The following is a 19,619-nucleotide window of genomic DNA, read 5'->3' on the forward strand; positions in this document are numbered from 1 at the left end:
CAGTCTTGTGTTGCCGTGAAGCTATATCAAAGAACGAGGAAGAAAATGGTGAAACTAGGAACGAAGCGCACTCTCTCTTCAAGAAAATGACAAAACTAGAAACTGCATTCATGGCAATTTTCTGGAGTGTAATCTTGGAGCGCTCTGACAAAGCGAGCGTAGCACTTCAGAAACCAGGCCTAGACATTTCAATTGCTGTAGACCTGCTGCGCTCTCTAGAAGGCTTTGTTAATTCTTTGCGACCTCTCTTTGATACCTTCGAAGAGAGAGCACGCATGCTAAGTACCATTCAGTGTTATCAAGATGAGGGCAAACGCATCATATTGAGTAAGCACCCGGACGGAAAAAGCTATAGTGTGCTACAAGGTATAAAAACGTTTATCGTAGAGACCTACAATGTTGTACTTGACAGTCTAGGCTCTGCTTTGCGAGTGCGAAAGGCTGCCTACACTGAACTCTGTGAAAGGTTCCGATTTTTAATATTGCTGCCAGAAGTTGGGAGCGAGGCCTCTCTGGCACAGCAGGCCGAGAAGTTGGTGAAAACCTACAAAAATGATTTGGAGCCAGCATTTTCCGTTGAAATCGTTCAGTTTGCGAACTTTCTGCACAATTCCTTGTGTCAGGACACGAGTCCCCTGGGAATAATCAAGTTGCTGCATGAAAGAAAGCTTATTGATGTGTTTCCGAACCTTTCTATTGCTTTGCGAATGTACTTAAGCATACGCGTGGCAAACTGTGTGACCGAACGATCGTTTTCCAAGTTGTTGCTGATAAAAAATCGCCTTCGTTCAAGCCTCCTTGATGACAAGGTGAACTCGCTTGCTATCATGTCTATTGAAAGTGACCTCCTCCGCGGTCTATCCTTCGAACAGGCCATATGTGATTTCGCCAAAGCGAAGGCGCGAAAGACAGCATTGTTCTTCTTGTGATATTTAGCGTGCTTATAAAGAACTGTATTTTTGTTGTTTTGATAGTGCCAGGTTTTTTTGGTGTCGTCCTTGCTTGTCTTACCTTCAGAGAAAATATTTTCAAATAATGTTTTGTAATTACAGTTGGTAATTTTCATCTGTATTCTAGTGTATCTTTATGGTGTTGGTATTGCCTTAAGTATTGTATATATCTATTGCATATTTGTAGAGTAACGTGTATAACGATTACTGCAGTCTGATGCTTGAATTTTAATAAAGAATATTTTGGATACAACCATGCGTCTCCTCGCGGGATTAAACTTAGTGATGCAAAGAAAGCCTAGCTTCAGAAGGATCGACATCTGAGCTGTGTGTTCTTTTCTACGTTCTTGTTCGTCTTGAGTGCACTAAACTTTTCCTTTAAGCCTGGCTTTTGCTGAAAACAGCATGCAGATTAATCACAGAGGGAACATATGTGTTGGTGTTTACAACAGCACGCGTTTCAAGCGAGTTTTGTTGTTTTCCTTATAATAATAACAATATTACTAATAATCCCGTTGATCGCACTTTGTTCTTTTTAATTTAGTGGAATTAAAATGAAACATGGAATATTTCCAGTAGCGTAGCAGGCGAGAGGGGGGGGGGGGTCAGTATAGGGAAAGGGGGCTTGCATGCGCGTTAGCCCAGGGCCCCCATTTTTCTTAATCCGGCCCTGGTAGCACTGAACCACAAAGCACAACAGTAGTCGTGTAATCGCTACACGACAGACACACTTAGCGGCAAGAAGACTGTTGGCGCACTCGTTTCCACACAAACAAGATGTTGTTTAGTTGCCGTGAGGGTCGCATGTTTCAGCGACGTCATGTCGAAAGTTTTTCGGTCCAAGCGACTGTCAGCCTTGTTTTTTGCACGAATTCTTCGCTCTAAGCAGCCGCTATGTGTACGCAGCACACGTACAAGCAAAAGAATTCACAGAGCAAACGGAATTAAGCCCAAGCAATCACCAAGGCTCGCGCATAGAGAAACAAATCGCGGATAGACACGAAACACGTCTCGCGTTGTCTTCGACTCCGTGTTGTTCACCCGTCATGTGCTTCGACTCTTTTATGAAATGCCAGTAAATCAACACTTCATGCTGTTCTTAATTATATGCAGATAACTTATGCTGTGAACATGTAATTTAATTCAATACGAGCGCGAACGAACGAAATGTAAACATGCGGAATCGAGGCGACCAAGCACTCATTCATCTCTCTTGAGCGTTTTTCTTTCAGCGCTCCTTTGAAATTAAAGACTAGTTTGGGCAGTTCGAGCCTTCTTTCGTTTTTCACCACAGTCAGGCACCAGTGGGTTTTATTTCCGCGCCTGTGCAGATATTTCTTCACCTCGTCAGTGCTGCACCGCGGTTTAACTTGGGCGCCGTCTGCTACAGGAACTTCCTAGGTGGCGCGAGCAGCAGATGCCGCTACCTTAAAACGCCCACTCTTTGAATCTCGAGTGGCGTCCGCAAGTGGTGTTTCTTCCCGGCTTTCTACCGTGCCGGAGCTGAGGGATCGCGTTACGTCCACGTTACGCACTCTGCTTCCCTTGTTTTCTCTTCGTGTTTCTCGTTGCAGTGCGCTTACTATGGCGACATTGCGCGTTCCCCATTGTATGGTTTACTGAAGGCAAATACATGTCATGGGTGACGTTGAAGAGACTGTCTTTTAATGCGAAAGCAGTATACGGTACAAAATGTCACATGGTCACAGAGACGCGTTGTGCCACTGCTTGCGCGTTTCTCGTCTTACTGCGATGCTGCTCATCGTGCCAGCGTTCCCATACTGCCCCTCCCTCTTTGAAGGTGCCAGCGGCACTGGCCCACAGCCAGTCCGTGCGGAGATTTTAGTGAGTTCTGTCGTGCGCTCCGATGGACGAACGTTCCACTTCGACTTCTCATTCAGTAGCCGCGCGCGACTCCTTTGGACGTCCCACGCAAGTATGCGAACGGGACCGAAGGACGCGATGCTAACAATTATACAAGTGTAAACAATACCATTACGTTTTGTAAAACGAGTTGCCATCGGGAAGACGTCGCAATGCTTTTGCATACGTCCAAGTTGCATACTGATGTGTCCACGATTTTTTTTTGTTTATAGGCACATTTGTGGGAGCGAGGGAGCACGGCGTTGCGTTCGAGATGGCTGTTATTTTCGGCATGCACAGTGGGTGCATGCCGGGTCCACAGAGGTGTAATACTTTGCAGCCACGATTGTCCAGGGCGTGATAAGTGCGCTGCGCTTGTCTGTGCAAAATTGCCAAACCTGGCAAGGGGCCCTAGCGCAGCGTCCCTCGTACTTTCAGGTCAGAAAGGGAATTTGTATGGCGCGGGTATCACGACGCGAATATTTATGACGCGGGTTTGACTCCGTCCACCGCCGGAGAAATTAAAGTGATTTCTTTTTTATAATTGAAGAGCGGCACATACGCATGAAACACTCCCAGTGGCTGAAGTTGGCTTTAGTGACGTTCATTGAAGAGCGGTGCATGCCCAGTTACATATAGCTTGTGAGACAAATTGGTGTAAAAGATGTTCAATGAAGAGAGGCACACACCCACTTACGCATACCCAGTGTCCCGAGTTGATGTGAAACAGGTTTACTGATGTAGTGTGGCACGTACCTGGTTTTCACATACCCAGTGATCTAAGTTGGGCTGAACGAGGTTCATTGAAGAACGGCACATGAGTCCTGGCACATACCCAGCAACACAGGTTGGCGTGAAGGGGTTTAACTGACTGACGACACATACGCAACGTCACGTACCCGTGGCCCAAGTTGGCTTGACGACTGGTGTCGAGCCCGGTTCCCTCACTAATCAAGCGTGATGCTGTAGCCACTAGCTCATGGACTACCCAGTGCTTCAGGTTGGCGGAGCAATGGTTAAAGACATCAGCAGACCAACAACCCTGGAAAGTCAGTGAAGTACCGTAATATTGCTAATCGCATTAGAGCCGTAGCGCTGACTCATGAGTACCGTTTTACTCAGAAATGTAGTAAAAGTCAGGGATGACGTATGCATCGTGATGCCACCTCACTCGTGGCGGGTGATTTGAAATGCATCAGGGGAATGCGACCTCTTCTGTCGCAGTCTTCTCTGGTACTAAATCTTTGATATGCACGAAGGAAGCTCTGTGAGTTTTTAGGAATTGTATTTTACTAGTACACATACGCTGGCGTAATACTTGCCTGTAATGTTATTTTAGGGAATGAATAGAGGCCAAGGAAGATAATGTTTCCTTAATGGCACACCACGTTTGGCGGTCATTATTTTACCCATCTGGTACCTTCCAGAACATTACAAACATATTTGTTTACAATGAACATAAATTATTATCCGTGGTCAATATTGATTTTTCGTTACGAGTATTCAGTACGGAGATTGAAAATATCACGATTAAAAATATGGTGTAATATATGACTGTGTTAAAGCTAACCATCTGAAACTATAGCGCCTTCAACTACTTTAGAAATGCCTTGTGATGCTATAGTAGGTGACATAGCTTAACGAAAAGAAAAACTCAGAAATAACCTGCATTCAGCTTTCTGAACGAATACATGTCAAGTTCTGCGTTCTACCAACAATTCGCAATGTGGTTGAACAACAGCGGCTCTATTTTTTAATTTACTATTCTCAGTACAAAACTTTACAAACCATACAGGACCCTCAAGATTGGGTAATAGACTTGCGCACGAGCTGGTCTTGGAGGAAATGGACGAAAGCGCTGGAGGTTGTATGATTATCCAAAAGTCTGTGCTGCAGCGCAGCTATGGTCGGTCATGTTGTGCTTAACAGAATCTTATCTGTTCCAACAGCCCGAAGGAGTGCCAGTTGAGACGGTCTTCTCCGTTCCTATCGACCCGGCCAATGCCCGCAAGAGGACAGTGCCGGGGGCCTCGGCGGAGAGGTACTATGGTGTGTGAGTTTTAGTAGCACCTTGCAAGCAGGTAATGGTACATTCGACTGTTTCCTACCACACTCCGACTCGGTTAGCCGTGATTAAGAGCCCTCTCGAAATTGGAGCGAGGGAAATCCTGGCCCAGGCCGAAGGCGCTATCTGCTCTCGTAGCATTTGGTATAGCCACGTGATGAGCTTCTCTAGCATCTTGGTCGTGCTTTCTCAGGTTGAAGGTGGGAGATTTTCCGAGTGCTCTGAACTGAAGTGCGGTCTTCTGAATGAACCTGCCGAATGCGTTACCATGCTTTATTTGTCTCGCTATGCCACCCTGCTTAATTCTTTCTACCAACACTTGGAAGTCTACTTCAGTAGAAAGCCCAGAACTGTAACGCGTTTAACAGCGATCTGGTTTCCAAGCACTAGGCAGACTGACTTATCAGGTAATGGTCAAAGGCTTGATTTGGCATGGAACAACGCAATTATGTCCAAACCATCCTGCTCCGTTCCCGCGTGGTATGCCAGTGATACACGCGTCGTCCAAATTGTAATATATCATCTGCGCAGATTCAAAACTTCAGATCGTCGACCTCAGCGAGGCCGTGTGGCAGACTGGCCACGGCGGGGCTGAAGAGGGCAGAGCCGCGCTGCTGGCTTTTCTTACAGCATGTTCAGGTGGTCGTTTCAAAGCGCTCTAGCGGTTCTACAAATGTATACTAAAGAGCAGCGTAGCGTTAATTCTACCATAAGCGGGCTTCGCTGATGATAGAGCGGCAATATCATCACTTTAATTCTCGGTTATCATCGTAATACAGTTCTAAAGCAGTGCTTTTTTTTTGAACACCTTCATAGCACGGCAAGGAACATCTTAAACGGCCTCTCGAATATGCCCTTTGGGATGGCCCATCATCGACGCAGGCGTCGGTACAGGCGCTCTCGCCGATGTCACAGCCTTACGGGCGCCTCGGAGCTTCGGTGTAGGCTAAGTTACAGCGTGTTCCTTGATTGACATTTGATACCGATCATTCCTGTGAACGCGTGCCGTCTTATTTCACTGCGGCTGCACGAGAACCGATGCTAATGACTTCTTGGCTGGAAAAGTAAAAATAAATATTCGGGGTTTTAACCTCCCTAAGCTGTACCACAATCGGGCTGATTGCCATTTCTGCCCTGCGATGGCGGTGCAGGTGGCATTGAGGGAAAGACCTTTGTGGAGGATGGATGGATGCAAAACTTTAATAAGGTCCTTAGGTACGCGACTCAGCGCGCTGCGGGCCGCTCCCACGTTGGGACAGTCAGGCCTTGCCCGACCGCCGCATCGTGGGCCCTCTGGACAGCCCATAGTTGCGCCCCGGCATCGGGGCTCTTGATAGCGGAGAGCCACTTGTTCCCGTTGATTTGTTCTGTGCCTCGTAACGAGGGGCAACGCCAGAGCATATGGTCTAGGCTAGCGATGTCATTGCAGTGCCTGCAAGAACTAGTGGCATAGGTGTCGGGATAAATTTTGTGGAATAAAGCCGGGTTGGGATATGAGCCTGTTTGCAATAATCTGAGGGTCAATGCCTGCGCTCTATTTAACTTCTTGTGTGGAAGGGGAAAGCCTCCCCTGCCGAGATAAAAGTGCTGCGCAATTTCGTTGTATGTGGTCGGTTGATCTCTGTTCTCCACCACTGCGGGCCGGCGTTGGAGTTCTCCATGGTCGCGGAAAGCGAGACCTCGCGCCTTGGAGTGGGCCAGCGCGTTGAGGTTTGTGGGGCCTCCCATGATGGATCCCATGTGAGCGGGGAACCACGTGAGAGTGTGGGTGGCGATGCTTTTGCCGTCGAGGATGCGACAGGCTTCCTTACACACGGTGCCAACACTGAAGGCGCGGATGGCTGCCCTGGAGTCGCTAAAGATATTGGCATGTCCGTAGTCCAGGAGGGCCAAGGCAATGGCCACTTGCTCGGCCGCACGCGACGACGTGCTTCGTACCGAAGCGGCGTTAATGGTCGAACCGCTGTGGTTGATTGACACTACCGTGAAATTGTTGCTGTTGCCATACTGGGCCGCGTCAACGAAGCAGCTGCCGCCAGGGAGTTCTGCTGCGCGGCGTAGGAGCGCCACCGCTCTGGCCTTCCTTCTTTCTACGTTGCGCTGCGGATGCATATTGCGCGGGGAGGGCGATATGATGATGTTATCTTTCTGCGCTTTCGGAAGGCCCCGGTAGGCGTCTTCGACAGTGGCCGGGGGGACGCCCGTCTCAGTTAGGAGTCGTCTGCCCGCCCTGGTGCCGGAGAGCCTGAGAATCTGTGCCCTTTCTTGTGCTTCTGCAATCTCTTCAATGTCCACACGTTTCTTCAATGTGCACACGTAAAGGACGGCCGACTAGTGGTTTTTCCATTGCGCCCGCACCGAAGTCTGACCGTTGCTCTCGGGAATGGAGCTGGTCGGGAACCGACCACCTCGTGCTCCTTAAAGGGGGTGCTAAAGAAAAATAGGTCAAGCCGGTTGAAAGATTTAAGCCTCTGTTATAGCGAATTTTGTCATTCGATCGTAGCTAAAACAAAGGTTTTTGTGAGCGAGAAAATGAAAAACTCAAGGAAATCGGAGTGCCGCTCCCATCTTTGGACATACGCTCTCTATTTTTCATGTGATGTAAGCACTGGCTCTTTCACAAAGAGCGGCCAAGGGGTAGGTCACATGCGGATCAGGCCAACTAGTCCATTTTGGCGCGGGTGATTCAAACTTAGGAATGGCACAGGTGCCTTGGGTTGGAATTTACCACGCAACGAAATGATATATTGTCACAGAGAAAGCGATGGGAGACTTCTAGACGAATAATCTATCAATCTAACTCGGCCTCATATTTTACTTTAGTCTCCCTTAACAGGGTGCAATTGATTATTCATCCCAGCTGCATCTATGTCCTTCTAGCGGGGAAGCTCAATAATGTTTTTGAGATTCTTAAGATGCAACCTGAGTCATCTCAAAGTTATCCCACCGTACGACCTTTGGGTTTGTCTTGAACTTCATGTGGATGTTTCTAGGGATAATGAGGAGCAGGTGCTTCATTAGAGCCATTCGCACTCATTGAGTGAAAGAAATGAAATGGTAACTGGAGACCGGTGCAGGATGCAGATTTACAGCTGAATCCCTGAAAAAAATTATACGTTGGCAAAAAAATGCTTATTTAACAATGATCATCAACATTATCGCCACTGTCAGCATAAGCCAGGTAAAATGCTCAACAATAACCACTACCGGTATTTCCGCATCTTGCCCAATGTGAGTGAATGCATGGGTTTCAAGTAATAGCTTGTAGCCTCGTGCTACGTTTCGGTTAGATGTCAATTCTGCCCTTTCGTCTACTTTACTCCGTCTTGCGGGCTTCCGCAAAAGTGATTCGCCATTTCCAATAGTAGATTTAACATGCCGTGACCTGCTGCTTCATCTATTCTACATATTTTGTAGTTTTGAAAACCAGCCAGCAAAGCATCTCCGTTGATGTTGTTTCGCCTCCGGATGCTGTGCCAGGCACAATGCGCTGTTCGCTTTCCCTGATGGGTAAGTGGCTCCGCTGTATTGTCTTGTTTTACCCGAACAACGCTGATGACAGTTGAAGTTGCTACCTATGTGTGGTACAGATTTCAGGGGGTGCTTAATAAAGACTGAGACTGATGCTTCCAAATCTTTTTTTCAATGGAAATTATTTATCGCCGCTTGTATCCCTTTTCGTAGTCTCTCCAGCAAGTGAAATGCACTCGTCTGTCTGTTCCCACCAAGTCCGGATAACATGATGGAAGCCAGCTTTTTTTATCCCTTTTTAAACATTTCCTCCAGTGCACTATAACTACGCCTTGTTCCATGTCAAAGCAATGCCTATTTTAACCCTCAGGTACGTAAAGAAGTCGGGAATGCCCGATCTAGGCTGTAGAATGCATCAGAAGACTATTGTAATGCTTCGGAGAACGGTAAATGTAAGTATATTTGTCATGTAATGAGACATGGAACGTGAGGTAATTAATGGACATTGGAGGCGATTTTTAAAATGTTGAAAAAAAGATGGCTTTCGTTATATATGCTTGGTAGACACGACGGGACGCGTGCATTTCACTTGCTGGAGCGCATATAGAAATTAATAAATCTGCCATTAAATAATTTTCAAAAATAAGGATTTCGGAGCATCAACCAGTGTTTATTGAACGACCCCTTTGTAAAAATGTTTATTTTTGATTTTGGTCTCTTCGTGTGACGTCTCATTGACACAGGCGCCAAGGCAAGCACCGGCTGGAACCCTTCACTTTTCTTGTGCAGCCCATTCAGACGCGCTTTTCGTTTCCACAAGTCCATGTTGTTTATTTTTGTTTTAAAAGGGGCCCTGCATCGGTCTAACTTTCGAAGGAGTGTTTAAAACAACAACGACTGCAGGCTATACTGAAAACGAATTTGTTTCTCAATATTTCAGTGCAAAAACGATTGGAACACATGTTAAAAACTCACGTAGCTTCGCATCTAATCCATGTTGTGGGGAGCATGCAAAATAATGACCAGTGGTTGTAAGAAATCATTGCGAGGATTTCCCATATGGGGAACATGCATCCAGTTTTTTTATTATTTTTTGACTCGGGTATGTATATTCCTCGGCGACACGCACACACAGACGCACATATGCACGCACGCACACGGACTTTTTTTAACTCGTCAGTACTTCTTTCGAGGCTAGTTATAGGGGATACACATCAGCGCAGTAAGAAAAAGAACACGCTTGCAAGAAAACGGAACCGGCATTATTTGTTTTTATTGCGATAGCAATTATATGGACATTCCAGGCGCATTTCTACGATTGGCGTTGCCGTCCCCGCGATGTTCTATGTAAAGTTTAAGGGTCATAGCATCGTCGCCGCGCGTCGTATGCTGTATGTGCGAGTGGTATCGTGCGAGTGTGAGCTGGCGATGGCGGCTCAGTCTCACATGCGCAAAGAAGGAAAGCAAGGAGGGAGCGCACCGTCTTCCGTCCGGGCAAATCACCGGGAGAGGAGGAGGGAAGAGGGGGGGTGGATTTTTGTTATTGCGTCTACTGCGTATTGCGCGGCCGCTATCTTGAAAGCAGTGTGCGATGAGTACAATCTAGATGCACCGAGGGCTCATAGCTTCAGGTGCAGTTCGCGTTGAAGCAAGAGGCAGCACGAAGGTAAATTCACTCGCTGCTGCAGCCGCACTTTCTCACTCCATTGTTTTGACAGCGAGTGTGCACCGTCATCGAGTGAGATGTGTTCTTGTTTGCTTGTGCGCGAGTGACACCACGTTTGTTAATATAGTTAGTAAACGAATGCTTAGACATTTATACGGCCGATAAAGCTACTATCTTTACTTCGTGTAGCTTTCGGCTAATTTGCTATCGCAGTCGATGCTTCTACTTTCGGGCGAAACTGCGGCTTTTTTCCCAACTTAAGGTTCGGACTGAAGAAGAAAAGCATGAATTCCGCCTGTTTCTCCGTGTGTTGCCTTGTATTTTTCACGGCACCCTTTTTCATGGCACCGTAAGATAGAGCAACAATGGGCAGGACAGAGTTGTGCCTTTTCGAGGTGCAGCACTCTCTTCTGTTCCTGATTGTGTTTTTTCTGCGCTTTGTATGGGCTGAAACAGTGCGATGAAAGAATCGTCAGCATCAAGAGCATGCAGAAAATTAGCATGGACTGCAGGGAAGAGGTCTGTTCGAGCTGTATATGGCCTCAATAGTTCGTATTATTATGACATATGATATTTCTGTCGCCTGTGAAATGAATGTGCGTACCCGCAGAAGCGGGCGTCTTCCAGTTGAAGAAGCGAGCTTTTTCTAGGGACAGGGCATGTTGTGTATGTCTGCCACCCGTGTAGTATTCTAGAGTCATGTCAGTGCAGACAATAAGCTAGCAAAAAAATTCGCACTTCTGCCTGAAAGGCGAAGCACTGATTGCGATAGGAAATTAGTAAATAGCTGTGTAAGCGTGACTAAACGAGGATTTAGAAAGAAACAGGCACACAGAGACAGCGCTGTCTTTGTGCGTCTGCTTCTTGCTATGTTCTTGTTCAGTCGCGCTTACACATTCTATCATGGATTCAAACCAAGTGGACCGCCAACATGTTTTAACTAAAGTAACCAGCACGGTGTCACGCGCACACAGGTAAAGATGAACATATCTCGCTCGATGAGCGTGGAAATTCGCTGCCAAAATTCTGGAGTGAGGAATCGCGGCAGCAGCATGCGAATTGACCTTCATACATCTCTTGCTTCAACGCGAACCAAAGATCGAAAGCACAGCGCATACGAAACTACCAGCCATACGCTTATCTTGCAAACATCACTGATCACTTTGAAGATGAGGTCCGCGCGGGCGCGTAATTGGCCCATGGTGTAAGAAGATTATAACCGTGATTTGGCCACGTCGCAGATTGCTTTCAAGGCACGAGTGCCGGCAACGCGTCCCTACGGCATCTGCCAAACGCGTCTACTACGGCATCCGTGATGGCCATAGTAGAGGCCGCAGTGGTCTCCATTATGTGACATCGAGGCACCCGAGCAGCCGCCGAAGAAGAACGCCTCTTCTCCCTCGCCCGACCCCTCCACCTCGCGCGCGACAGGAGAGGCTATGCATTGGGCCACGTTCCTCGCTCACGCACGCGAGATTGAACCGCGTTCGCCAGCTCACCCCCCACACGCTTTCACTCATACGAAACCTCATGGCGTCGCCGACGGCAGAAATGCGCCTGGAGTGTCGATATAATTGCTCTCGCAATAACAAAATGTGTATCTCTTCCTAAACAATCTCCATGCGTCATGTCTCGCACATACGTCTGGTCAGCACCGTGTGCATTTCAGGAGAAAATTGGCCTAAAGTGGGACTGTCAGTTCTGTAATGAAGAAGAAAGAAATACCCTAAAACTTCAACCTTCAAACTAGCTCCAGAGCAAAAGTTTCTGTAGCTCACGGTTGTATACTGCCTAAATACTACAGCTGGCCCTTCGGATTCTTTCGAGCTGTATTTACAGTTGATATTGGATGTCGATGTTCAATGACAGAACGTAGCATTGAGGCGTTTTTCAAACGTCTCTACGCTGGCCTCTGCATTAATTTTGACCTCAGGGGTCTTATGGATCTTTTTAAAGCACTCAGGCGCAGATCACGATGGTGTTTGCCTTCCATGTACATTGAAATTGGGCCGCTTCAATCGGGAATTGAACCTGCAACATAGCTCTCAGCAGCAAGACATCATAGCCACTTAGCGAGTTTACGCAATCTCGAGCATTGAGAGTGCCATTCTTAGTACACTGAGAACCATTTCAAGGCACAGGCAAACATTAGTGCCCTTACCACGCGTAGCCTTGGTGTAAAAAAATAGGTTTTTCTTTCTTCTTTTCTTTCTCAGCAGATAACTCTACATGTAGTGAACAAATCCCGGAAGTTCGTCTACGTTTGTTATGGGATAGTTTGGGCAAATGGAACTACCCGATATATCTAACAAACTTTTTTTTTCTGCACAAACCTCATTGTTTTATAACCAGATTCGAATGCACTTCCGAAAGTTATTGACCCAGAATACCACTCTTTATTTCGGGTGTAATGATGACTTTCCAAATCATCTCGTCGCCTAGGAAACCAGGTAGGCTCGTTGGCTGAAGAGACGCTGGAGAAGATCGGGGTCCTCATGAAGACGCCCAGCGGAAGCGGCGAGGAGAATGCTGTGCTCATGGCACAAGCGCTGTATGTTCTCGAATACCTCGAGAGGAGGAATGTTACTGACCCTGCACTCGAAGAGAGAGGGCATCGGTACCTGAGGGAGGGTAAGCTTATATTTTTCTTATTTCTTTATTTTTTTCTTATTTCAAGGCACTATAGGTAATTTGGCCTCACCAGCAGGGACATGTTTCTAGTACATTGGTTAAAGAAAAGTTCAAAGATTTACATAACATTGCAAATGGGCTTGTGATAATGTACACGTCAAACGATGGAGGAAGCAGAGAAAGTACGAAGATTGTAATGAATTGTCAAATAAGCAGGGGAAAAAATGAGGTGAGCAGGAACAACCGAACATGAAATAATATGCGGATAAAATAAATCGTGAGCACCTTTAAAGTGTAGATCTACTGATAGAATATTCCTCCAATTCATTCTCTTAATTGCTTCCTTGACTGACTGGATCCGGAGGAGTGTTCTGTTTTTCAGTAACACGAGGAAAAAAGTATGTTGAAGTTATAACGCTTTGTCTGTGCGCCGAAGGAAAGCCTGATGAGAAGTCCTTGCCTTTGTTTCCCCGCGTAGGATATCAACGGCAGCTGTCTTTTCGGAACGAGACCGGCTTTTTCTCGAAATTTGGGAACACGGTGACCGGTAGCCTGTGGTAAGCTCCACAGTATCTGCCTATTCACTGTTTTTAAGCGGTGCACTTTAATCATATCAGCTATAATACTCTGCATCAGACTTCAAGTATACTAGGGTACGCAAGGGTAGCTGAAAGGGGCATGTTGGTAATGTTGCATTTTTGATTATCAGCATGACGACCTACATGAGAAGTAAGCAGCTTTCTTTCCTGTCACTTGTCTTACTTCCCATGTAGATCGTCGTGCTGGTAACCAAATATGCTAGTGTACCATTTTGTGAGGGGCGGGGGGGAGGTATTTTACTGACGTGCCGCAAGCTAGTGGCAAGGTGAAGCTTATTAGGCTTTGAATCCGAGCTAGTTGGTATGGAAACGTCTTCGAATGAATCAACGCTAAAGACGGGAACACTGCGTATGGCAAACGAACGCGCATATCGGTCTGTGGCTTCCGTTGTCACTCACTGCGTGCTGTCCTAATGCTTTTTCGTTCAAAGATGAAGCTTGTCGTCACCAGTAGGCGGATGACATGAGCTTGCGATTGGAAATGGCTAACTAAAAAAGGCAGATTCGTCCGAAAGGCAGAGCATTGATGGTGGTAGCAAATTATTAGGCAGCTATACGGAGTAAGGTTAGCCGTTTTAGCAGTTGCATAAAGTGCTGTAGACGCTCACTTACTAACTAAATGAACAAGCACGTTGTCACACATGCACCGGCAAATATGAACACATCTCACTGCATGGTCGCGGGCATTCACTGTCAAAATTCTGGCATGATGAAGAGAGGTAGCAACACCGGTCTTTGTCACGGTGCAGCAGGCTTTGTACAAAAATTATCCAGCTGTGTCTACGAAAGCAATTGTCGCCAATAACTTTTGTTCCTACAGGAAGTATTTGTACCATAATAAGAAAAGAATGACTGGTTTTTCACGCACTTTTGAGGTTGTCAGTGTGGCTCGCACTCTTACGCGCCGGCGCAACGGCGCCGATACAAAAGGCGCATGCTCTTGCGAAACTGCAGTTCCGGGGTGCGTAACGCCAAATATTATATAGCTCTTTGAGAGGCACGCGTTCTCATGTGAGAGCTTGACGTGGTTGATATGTGCTTTGTACGAGACCTATACGAGGCTTATACCTGGTTTAGACGTGGTTATGGAGTGCTCAGGAAAAACAGTTGGGCCGCCAACTTCTCCCCCTCTGACGGCTGCGGGAGAGGGCTCTATCGTCTGGAGAAGAGGACGACAGTTGCCTTTTACGCCGGCGCTCACTACGTTGCTGGAGGGGACAGGGATGTGACGAATCGGCTTATATATGGACCTCTAATTACTGCTGCAGATGTACAGGTGAACGGCTTTGTTCTCTGTGAAATTAGGCAAAGAAAGAACAAGCGCTGCCTCAATTTTTTCACTGTAGCAAATATATGCCTTCAAGCGCATCATTCCTTTATTGAAGCGAATATCTTTCTTGAAGCGTTTGGCCATTCGCTTACATTAACGGTCATCTTTGAATGTTTCTACAGAAGGTATGTTTTCGGAAGTATTTCACTTGGGTGCATTTGTATGCGTCCAGTACAAGAGCCCACACAAGAAATATGCACAGGGCTGCGTTTGATAGCGTTTGTTCAATGTGTGCTATTTTTTTTTCTCGTTTGATTTTTTTTTTGCTTCGAAAGGTTGACAGCATTCGTCACGCGCACGTTGTGCAAAGCGAGGCAGTACACTAGTATCGACGACTCGGTCATTTTATCCGGCCTGTGGTGGCTACTGAGGCAGAAGAATTCGATGGGAGCTTTCCGGAAAGAGTGGCCTTACGCGGAGGACAGCATTCTGGTAAGTTAGCAAGTTGACGGACCTTGACTGGTTGGCTGCCCGATCCTGCTTAATATACGCGACGCTGTAAACGGACTATGAAAGATGCCGCAGTGGAGCGTTCCGGATTAGCTTTGGCAAAGTAGGTGCGCTTGCTTCGCACTCAAAGCTCTTTGAGTGGGCGTTTTTTTTGCATTCCTCACCCATCGAAAAAGCTCGGCATCGGGCTCAGCGACAGACCATCATTGCCACTGAACAACCTGCTATGGGGAACCAGAGCTGGATAGGCGGCGCGTCGAAAAGAGTGCGTTGCACGCCGCCCTGGCGACGAAACGCGGCATATTCCAGCCACACAACCAGACGACACACACATACGCAGCCGTATTATAGTTCGTATGTTTCCGTTTTCGCGCCGCTTCAAGTGGAGTTTTTGTAATGAAGCTAGCGCCATCAAGTGAAAAAATGACGAAAGAAGCTTTTTAAGCTTTATACATTTTTCACAGTGCGTCGCGGCGAGCACGTGTGTTTCTTTAACGGTTGCGTCGTGTATCGATGCCATGCTTGCGTGGCTGCCTGCCTCGCAAATCTAGCAGTTATGGCTCCGGTCGTGCTGCGCTATGGTTTCGTAAGTATTAATTGGCCTGAAGATATTCCATATTTCTCTGGCTAGACATAAAAAATTCTGATGTTACTTCGCCACAGCAGTCAATGGAGAAGAAAGCTTTATCGCATCAGCTGACTCGCGCAAGCAAAGGTTTGAGTGCTCGGCTGCTTGATCCGTAACGATCCTGGCTACATTTAGCACTAATTACATTCATTTGCCGGATGCATCTCAGCGCCGAGTCCTCATCCGCATGCGCATTTTTATAAACTCATAGGTGGCTTAGTCGCGCGTGCGCCGGCACTATGCGCATACAACTCGTATTACAAGGCAGCTTCCCTCCCACATAATTCTTGGCAATGAATGGATAATTTTTACCTTTCGTATCGTTCACTTGGTGCGGTGGCGTTGGAAGGGGCTTGGCGGTGGCATTGCGAAGGAAAAATGGTACATATGCCGGATGGTGCATGCTATTGCTCATTTTGTTTTCGACGAAATACCGACAGCAGATTCTGCTGTTTGGTACTGTCTGCCATGGCTGACCGTCTTCACTATCGAATAAACCAAGGATACACGCGAAATTTGATTTAGAAACCAGCCCGACACCGCTTGACAGGGCGACAAGACGGGAGCTTACTCCGCTCGCCTGACTGCTTGGATCGAACGCCGCCTCCGTTCTTGTTCGTAGGGTTTAGATGGAAAGACGCAGAAGGATACATCCTCCCTCATCCCGACTTAGTTGTGGCACTTGTATACGCAACAGTATCGTCGGCGCCCTTTTGTTTTCCTTCGACTTTAAGGGCACGCAACGCAATTTTCGTCCGCGGGGGAGGCTGCATTGTGCACGTTCTGACCGCCAGGGCGGCGCTGCAGGCGCCGTGAAAGCTCCAGCGCTGGTTCCCCATAAAGAAGCGCTCGCACAAACTGTAGTACTGAAGTCTGTACCTGGTACAAGAAAACGAACTGGGCCTTGCTTGCTTAGTGATATGTGTGGTGGCGCAGAGTTGTAAGGTGAGGGATAGCTTTAGATTGAAAGAGAAAAGTTAAACTCCACTAGCGAGTTCAGGAAATTATGAATACGAAGGAAGCCGTATTGGTTTTTTTTTTTAAATAGAAGCACATGTACAGGGTGTCTACAAAGTTCACATTCCCAAATTCCCTGAGTTTTCCAGGTTTTCCCTGATAGCCTTTGCAAAATTCCATGAATGAGCCTGAACTCTGTTTTATGTCAGGACATGCTGACACCATGTTGCCCGATGCTGTAGTATGCATGTTGAAACAAAAAAATGACTTAATCCAGTTTGAATAGTAAGGAGTAATATCTAGTTTATTTAAAAAGAAAACAGAAGGAAGGTGTTAGTAAAATGCACAGCGAAAGAAATGATAAAATGCATAGCAAATTGGGTCGAACATATTCAAATATGAATTGTAAGGAGATGCATACATAAGTAAATATTTTTGAATATGAGCTATTTCTATCAACTGATAGCAAGCTCATCGGTATGAAGCCTGAACTTTGTCACAACTAAGATTCTCTCTCAGCAGCTGGGAAGTCAACCTCAACTGCTCTGACATACTCTCAGCCCGTACACAACATCTCAGTGTTGGGTTTCACTGCTTTAAAGAGCTTATTTTGGTTTGGATAAGGGACACCTGCATCTCGGCATCAGCCAACGCTTTGTTTTTTGAGCTCAAGCTCCTTCAAAGAGGCGGCGGCACGCTTCCTTTCCTGTTAATTCCTCAGTACGTCGGTCCTTCCTGTTCTCATCCTCCTTCTGCCATGTGTTCACTCCCTCGATCATTTGAAGCATCCTCTTCGTCAGTTGTACAGTCAACGTCCTATTTTTCGGACTCCCTAGGGGCCGCAAGAACATCCGAAAAATCGGGCAGTCCGAAAAAAAGGAATGCATGTCCTATCTGCCCTTAAGGGCTAAAATTGCCACAGACACGTCCGAAAAAGCTCCTAAGGCCTGCCAGTACACTTATTAGGCATATCGGTGCTTGTACTGTGACAGGAGATGCCAAAATGTGTGTATACATACTGTGTCCTCTGACAATTGCCCCTTCCCACGCTTGTTATGCTTTACCGCGTAGCACTGCTGTACTGAGGCGAAGCTAACTTTCAAACACTGTCATTACGCACCGCGCTGTAAGCTATTCGCGAGGATTACAAAGGCGGAGTCGGTGCCATTGCTGACAGTGGCGAATTCTTTCAATGAAAAGACACCGCAACGCACGGCAAGAAGCTTAATAGCGAACATAGAAGCAGCTAGACCTAACGTTGCCGCGGTGGTGGCTACGGCCGCCAGCGGATCTGCGTGGTTCGAGGCGGCGAGATTAAATGGCGGCAGTGGTGGCTTTGATTATTGCCATTTCATGCCTGCAGTCAGGGCAACATACACTGACTATATGGAGTACGTGGTGGTGCCGCAAAGCCGTGCGAATTATCGGGCATGTCCGATAAATTGGGCGTCTGGAAAATCGGTCGTTAACTACTCTGGCAATACATCGTGCCGATGACACGGAGTCAATGACGATTCGTTGCGATTCTTCTGTTACTGGAGTCAGCATTAACACGACTTTCGTTCCCTTTCAATGAAGTTACAGCTAATTTTCCCTGATAGAAGCACAAATTCCCTGAGTTTTCCCTCAGTATTTCCAGACTATTCAAATTCCCTGAGAATTCCCGGTTTTGCCGGTTTTCCAGGTTAGTAGACACCCTGATGTAGAACAAATGCCTTTAACAACAACTTATCAATTTAACTTATTGTTGTGAAAAAGATAGAGATAGGTTATTTGAGCTCAACCTGATATTTACCTTCAATAGCCCCTTCAGTCCCACATTACGTTCAACTGTCGACAAATGTGTGAAATTTGCATAATTTTATGCCGCGGTGCTGGAGACTCCATAGAAAGCAAGTTAAGCTGGGATGAGAATAACTGCATTTTATAGACAGCCACCATAATTACATAGCGATTAATTATTATTTTATTGTAGTTATTCATGCTACGTCTCTTCAATAAAAATAATGAATCACCCGCTCGAAATACAAGCACATGTTAATTCCTGCTAGTAACAGCGCAAAATGTAGACAAGGGACGAGACAAGACGACACCACACCGCAGCGCTTGTGGTGTCTTCTTGTCTCGTCCCTTGTCTACATTTTGCGCTGTTACTAGCAGGATGGAAAACCAACAAGCCCAAGCTGCTATTCTAACATGTTAACTAGTGAGTGGAAGCATTTGCAACGAGTGAAAAAAATATTTCGCGATTACTATCAAAACAGTCCACTTCCAATGTCCGGTCAAACATGCTAGTGCCTTCACCAAAGCGGTCGTCTGAAGCAATAAAATTAACTCGGAAGTGAAATGGGTCTACTTTTGGGAAGCAGAATGTTCACTTTACTCAAAGCTTAATGTTCGTTGTCTATTCCTTGCAACCACTGCAAAGTAATGGGAAATGTAAGTTGCGTCCACAAACGTGTACACCATGACTGAAGGGGATAGGATCATCCTCCTTAACATGCCTTGCGCCCACAATCTATAGACTGCTCTATTCCTACCTCTGCGAAGGCTTGGAAAATTGTTCCTTAGAAACCAAACGCCAAACGGGCTACGAGAATGATGTGGGAATTCGTCGATAAGCTCTTAGCAGATAACTCTCTAATGTTTTGATAGCGCCATAATTTTCTTGGGGCAAATGCCGTATAATGAGTTCAGAAATGGTAGAGACATGACTTGGAATGCAGGCCCTCCGCCGACTTGTTTGTATATGAAGAACTGAATCTCTGTCTGAGTTACTGTAGCTGCAAAAATGAGTGACACGCACAATTCCAATGTTGGCACAATCAAACAGTGGTTTGTTATTCTTGTTTCTGAATCTTACAGGGAACTGAAGACAGGTTTACGGCCATGACAGCCTTCGTATTCATCACCTTGGTGGAATGTAATCTGTTCATCAAAGAAAAGGTACGCCTAGTCAGGAAAGTGACTCATTTCACCTAGCGGCACGGGTTCAGTTCGTACATGACT

General features: G+C 46.5%; 1 protein-coding gene across 1 annotated transcript in view; it reads left to right on the plus strand.

Moving 5' to 3' along the window:
• Positions 1-19,619, plus strand: part of LOC129383851 (complement C3-like) — an 81,044-nt gene that overhangs the window by 31,335 nt on the left and 30,090 nt on the right. The window contains exons 6-11 of the mRNA XM_055068788.2: positions 4,763-4,862; positions 8,296-8,388; positions 12,458-12,646; positions 13,125-13,203; positions 14,851-15,007; positions 19,476-19,556. Coding sequence (XP_054924763.2) covers positions 4,763-4,862; positions 8,296-8,388; positions 12,458-12,646; positions 13,125-13,203; positions 14,851-15,007; positions 19,476-19,556 — 699 coding nt within the window. The remainder of the gene's footprint in view (positions 1-4,762; positions 4,863-8,295; positions 8,389-12,457; positions 12,647-13,124; positions 13,204-14,850; positions 15,008-19,475; positions 19,557-19,619) is intronic.

This window comes from Dermacentor andersoni, chromosome 9 (assembly GCF_023375885.2).
Source record: "Dermacentor andersoni chromosome 9, qqDerAnde1_hic_scaffold, whole genome shotgun sequence".
NCBI classification, from domain to species: Eukaryota; Metazoa; Arthropoda; class Arachnida; order Ixodida; family Ixodidae; genus Dermacentor; species Dermacentor andersoni.